Source organism: Cydia splendana, chromosome 14 (assembly GCF_910591565.1).
Source record: "Cydia splendana chromosome 14, ilCydSple1.2, whole genome shotgun sequence".
NCBI lineage: Eukaryota > Metazoa > Arthropoda > Insecta > Lepidoptera > Tortricidae > Cydia > Cydia splendana.
Window position 1 is genome coordinate 8,739,754 of NC_085973.1, and position 6,166 is coordinate 8,745,919.

The 6,166-nt window shown below is 36.3% G+C and overlaps 1 protein-coding gene across 1 annotated transcript; it reads left to right on the top strand.

Moving 5' to 3' along the window:
• The first annotated feature begins 2,156 nt into the window (after window positions 1-2,156).
• On the top strand, window positions 2,157-3,986 carry LOC134796991 (uncharacterized). The gene is made up of 2 exons (XM_063769185.1): window positions 2,157-2,723; window positions 3,960-3,986. The coding sequence occupies exons 1-2, from the start codon at window positions 2,157-2,159 to the stop codon at window positions 3,984-3,986; spliced, it is 594 nt and encodes a 197-aa protein (XP_063625255.1).
• Window positions 3,987-6,166: the final 2,180 nt, after the last annotated feature.

The following is a 6,166-nucleotide window of genomic DNA, read 5'->3' on the forward strand; positions in this document are numbered from 1 at the left end:
TGGTCACACTTTGTGTAGTAGGAATTATAGTTTAGATACTAGAAAATATTTTTGATATTCTGTGCACACGTAAGGTACCTAAGGATATAAGTTTAATATACGTTGACGTGCACTCAAAGTCAGCTCACATAATTTCTACCACTATGTAAAGTACAGTCAACAATAAACACATATGTAAACACGTTCTCACCATATACCATTGTTACAAGGCGAAAAATGAAATGAAGTGTAAATAAGACCTAGCTCGATAATACCGTAATATTAATCCATCACCAAAAAAATACTTCAATACTATGCCAAATATGCTAAATACTAAGTATCAAACTATTTATAGAGCACCAACCTCCTAATTTGTTTACATTTGTTTAGGAGTTGTAAACATTGCAGTTTTTCGTTATACAACGCTACACGTCGAATTCGCACATTGTCGTAATTATTTACGAGCTTAAATAATAGTTTGCGAACCTCACTCAGTATAGACATTATTAATATTATTTAAAATAAACCCATTATAAACCGCAAACAATTTGAATGAATGACATAAATTGACAACTGACTTTTAGCTTTTTTTTTTAATCATAGACAATTGGTAATACAACAACGAAATATCTGTCAACAATTTTTGGCTAGCCAGACTCTACGAGTGCAAAGAAAAAAACTAGTTAATATAATATCCCACCCTAACTATAATACAATTTTTGGACCGCATTCTTACAAATTATGTTGCAAGAAATTTCCACATCGCATTGGTAACATGGCCACCCCATTACCAAAGCTAAGAGTGGTATCAGCATTTGCCTACGCCCGGCTAGAAAGATACCATCTCGGGAGCACAACTAACAATATGCTCCATTATCGACTCCGCTTAGATTAGTTATGTGCTTCACTGTACATTATTTATCGTCGAGTGTACTTGGGGTTAGACAAAATAGGAGTATGGGGTGTTGAATCAGTTTATTGGTTAAAAGCATAAGGTACCTATTTAACTTTCACGGACGGCATTTTCTCGTGGTCTGGAAGAAAGACTCTTTCAGTGCTGTCCTCGAAATGTTGGAGGTAATTTTAAAACGGGATGCGCGATAAGGTCCCGTTTTCGTAAATAATAATTAATGTAAGGTATTCATTTCTGATACCTTTTGATACCGTTACCATCTCGTCTAAAACATGGCTTACCTTATGATATTATCTAAACATATCCTAGTATGTAGTCAGCATCAGTAGTAGGTGACGATGAAACAACACACAAAAAGTATCATATTGTATAGGTAGATACATACATAGTTCTTTTTGTTAAGGAATGGTACATAAGTACTTTTGACGCACAGTCTGATACGCTACTTTGAATGCTGTTTGTACAGTCAAGTATAAAAATATGGGTACATACAACTATAGTTCTTAATTCGCTGACATAAAAGCTATGGTACATATTTGTGAGTATGATGAGTGCACCCATATTTTTACAGTTGATTGTACCATAAGCCGTAAAAGTGAATGGCTAATTTATCAATGCATTCATTCATAATTTCTCCATGCAATTTCGCAGCTGTACAACGTGTCAAAAAGTAAGCCTCGTGTTTGCAATATAACACTTTAAACTCTCGCGTTTTGTACACATATTTAATTACACAAACGGGTCTACCGCGATATAATTTCATTGTTTTTACCTTTAATTCCGACGTTTCAGCTGAGTTGCACCAGCTGTGGTCACGGAAAGACTGACGTCCCAACAAATGTCAACGGAGATATTAATAAAACACCACTAAACTACCCGAAATTAGTTTATAAAAATGTTCGGGGTAGACAAAGAAATTGCAGCTACCCGTTAAAGTTTAATGTTTATTGTCCACGGCACGACACGCAACACTCACAGTATCCGTACACTGGTCCGAAGATATATCCGCTGGTTTCAACATTTGAATCACTGGTCCCCAAGTAGACGATAATTTGTACCCGTCCTCACGATTGAAATTTTTAGGGTGTTTTTTAATTTCAATCGCCTCTCTCACGATCCGCGGATAATAGTGTCGCTCGTTGGAGAGGACTTTGGGTTTATGTAGCTCAATCCAGTGATTCGTTCCTGTTGTCAGCAAGTGCTCAGCTATTGCGGATTTGTTTACATGGCGATTTTTAACCGGTAGGTAAAGTTTACATTTGAGATGGAGTGCGATAGATCCTTACCCTTTCTGGATGTAAAGTTAAGAGTGAAACCAGATGGAACCCTGGCACACTCCGTGTACAGGAAGCCCACACACACTGACAGGTACCTACAAGCATCTTCCCACCATCATCCGAGGCATCTACAATCCGTGGTCACATCTCTGGTTAACAGAGCACGAGACTTATGTGACGCGGAACACATAGATAATGAGTTAGCCCATGTTCAGGAAGCGCTAAGGAAAAATGGGTACTTGCAGAAAATCCCACGCACGACTAGAAAAAAAGAAAGACATCCGGAGGTTAGTAGGCAACCAGCCTTTTTGCCGTATGTGAAAGGGATAACGGACAAAGTTGGATCAGTACTGAAGAAATTCTCCATTAAGACTGTATACACGCCGTTATCTAAAGTAGCAAGTCTTTTACGCAGCCCAAAGGATGTCATTCCGTACCAGAATCCGGGTGTCTACAAGATAGAATGCAGTTGTGGAAGTGCGTACATTGGCCAAACTAAGCGCAGCGTTCAAGAGAGGGTGAAGGAACACATAGCAGCTGTTAAAAATCGCCATGTAAACAAATCCGCAATAGCTGAGCACTTGCTGACAACAGGAACGAATCACTGGATTGAGCTACATAAACCCAAAGTCCTCTCCAACGAGCGACACTATTATCCGCGGATCGTGAGAGAGGCGATTGAAATTAAAAAACACCCTAAAAATTTCAATCGTGAGGACGGGTACAAATTATCGTCTACTTGGGGACCAGTGATTCAAATGTTGAAACCAGCGGATATATCTTCGGACCAGTGTACGGATACTGTGAGTGTTGCGTGTCGTGCCGTGGACAATAAACATTAAACTTTAACGGGTAGCTGCAATTTCTTTGTCTACCCCGAACATTTTTATAAACTAATTTCGGGTAGTTTAGTGGTGTTTTATTAATATCTCCGTTGACATTTGTTGGGACGTCAGTCTTTCCGTGACCACAGCTGGTGCAACTCAGCTGAAACGTCGGAATTAAAGGTAAAAACAATGAAATTATATCGCGGTAGACCCGTTTGTGTAATTAAATATAAGCCTCGTGTTTCAAAAATCATCAAATTTCAATCACATTCAAACCCATCTGACCTCACACGCTAATGAGTTTTAAATTTATGACAAGCAAGAACTAAGACAAAACTTTAAGATAAGGCCACCTCCCTCCATACAAAGTAATCTTTACTCGCGCTGAGCCCCTAAACTCTGGAGTGATATTCTGATTGTGGCTAAATTATAATGGGGTCGGTGTTTGATTTTGACACCTTCGGTGTAAATCTGGCGAGTATTAAGTCAGTGGTATCAGTTTTTTTGTAGAAGGAATTACTGTCATTCAATATTTTATACGTTTGTTCTCATTCTCATTATGTAGATTTGATATGGAATAATTGTACATTCAAGGACGATTAATTAAGGTAAAACAAACTCTATAACAGTGCAATGGTTTTTTGTCAAATTAGATGTAGTTATGTAGAGTACTGTGAAATAAAAACTTATCTATTTAATTACCTATCGAATTATCATAAGAAAAACAAATTCCACACAATTTTTTAAAAGCTCCTAACAGTCGAAACTCTTACAGCTACTAAGTAATCAAGAAATCGAAACAAAAACAAACGAAGGAGCAGAGCTGTGGTAAATATACATCAAATTGCGTAAAAAATTCTCTAATGTTATTATTCTGAGAGGAAAATGGGGACCACGATTGTATAATGATACTGAACTACTTAATTTCTCAAAACAATCGCAAATGTAAACACATTTTTGTAGATTCACACCGCCAAATCTCCAGAATAGGCCCTCCCAAGTTGGAATAACTTTAGAAGACCAAAGGCTGTTTAGAAAGGACCCCAACTTGTACCCGGGCCCTGAAATATTAATGTAGTTTCACAGAATCATATATGACTGGTGTATATGCTTTTGCGATATTTGCCCACAGTTTTGGTCGATGGGTATGTCTAGAATTAGTAATCAGTTGGCTATTTCTAGATAGTTATACGTGATTATACAGTCTAGAAACTTGGTCGTATCATACCTTTGATTTCAAGATGAGAACAGTAATAAATAGGTATAGGTATTTCACTATAAGAAAAGTTAACTTATGAATGAACGTATAGGCAGATATTAAAATGGTCCATTTCAATTTAGAATTTTATTCTCTATATCTATACTGTGTTTACTTGTGTGTATAATTTCAGCTACTTATTTAATTAACAAAAAATATTTTACACCTCTTTTTAAAATACGATAGCGACAGGTACCTAGGATTAAAATGTTGTGTATACTCCTAACTCTAACAAACACTTTTGTAAGAAAGTCACCAATGCTGTCAAAACATAGTTGAAGATGCCAATCATTTGGGAAAACAGTAGTGCGGTTCAACTAATCTAGCAATAAGCATGATAACAATGAAATCCAATAACCAACTTTTACTTTACCTACAAACTTACATAAAAAAATTGTATAATAAATTAACAAATCAGACACCCAAATTAATCACCAAAAACGCACCTCGCAATTTCCATATCCATGAAATCGCAGACGTTAACAAAATGGACGCTCACCGACACACACGAACGCACTCACACAAACACAGTCGTCGGGCAAATTTTCAGCATGGCAAAGTTAGGGTTGGACTACACTCGTGTCCTTCTCTTTTGATTGCAATTAATTCGGGACTAGGGGAGGGTTCGGCCAATGCGCAGGACCAAACTTAGAAATGAAATGTTGGCAAAGTTGTACAAGTGTTCGGTTTGGTTAGCCGTTAGTGTTGTGGCTTTGTTTGTTGTTTAGGATTAAATATTACGGACAATTTACGCTATTCTCTTATTTCTATAATTGTTCTATGAAATACCTACCTACAGCTATAATTATGAATATATCTATGCAAGGTTAAAATTGTAAATTATATTGTCTAAAAATAATGTAGTCCGACATAAACTGTTGAAAATTGTTAAGGGCGCCACTTCCTAGTAATTGTCACATTTTTGACGTAAAATGCTTAAACATGGCAATAATTTAGTATGGAATTTTTTAGTTCCATTTTATTTAATTTATACTTTTTTATGTCGCACTATATCTTACCGTCTTATAATTTCGTAAGAGTAAATAATACTATATTGAAATATACTTGATATATACTGGATAGTGACCAACGGTAAGCCTAGACACTCATAATGTTTCCAGATTACAAGTAGGTACATTAATGCACATATGTACAGTCACCACACGGGATTGTTATGCCATTTAGGGCTCCTGCTAAATTGGAAATTCTATAGCGTAAGTATTGAACAACCAATTTAGCTAGGAACCTAAATGGCGCAACAATCGCGGAGCGTGATGACGTATATCAATTTCTCGTATGACTTGTTGACAAAATCTTTTTGAAACTACTGGTTATAATAGGTAACAACCTCAGTCCGTCTCTGCCCGGGCACCGACTCTATAAAATGCCCAGACATTTTAGTACCACGACCTGTAGACTGCAATTTTCTTTTTTGTAATTAGTGCCTTGGTCTGCTTAGCGTGCTGAATTGGATGACCTGATGATAAAAGTCCGGTCGTTTAGTTGTGTTAAGTTAAGTCAAGTTAAGTTAAAATAGAGAGATTAAGCTGACTTAAGCTCTATGTATCTAAAATTTAGATTTAGATTCTAAATACATACTACTTAAAAATGTATCTTCTGAAGCCTGTTAGTTTATAACATCTTTACAATAAACATAAGATACTCTTTCATATGTATAGGTATAACATTTATGTAATTATCTATTTATTATATTTTTTGATGGCCTTAGCGATCTGGCTACCAATATTTTGTATTTATATCTCTCTATGTACCTACTAATAATAATAAGTAAAGAAGGGCAAAGAGAAACTGGACAGAGTTAGATGCAATATCACCATGGACCCAACACACAACTGGCTTTAGCGATTCTACGGAATATAAAAAATTTAAGTAGCTTTCATGACTTTTTTGG

Coding starts and splice junctions, on each gene's coding strand:
- LOC134796991 (XM_063769185.1), top strand. CDS start 2,157: ATGGAGTGCGATAGATCCTTACCCTTTCTGGATGTAAAGTTAAGAGTG. Junction 2,724..3,959: donor CAGCTGTTAAAAATCGCCAT/GTAAACAAATCC, acceptor ACATTTTTGTAG/ATTCACACCGCCAAATCTCC.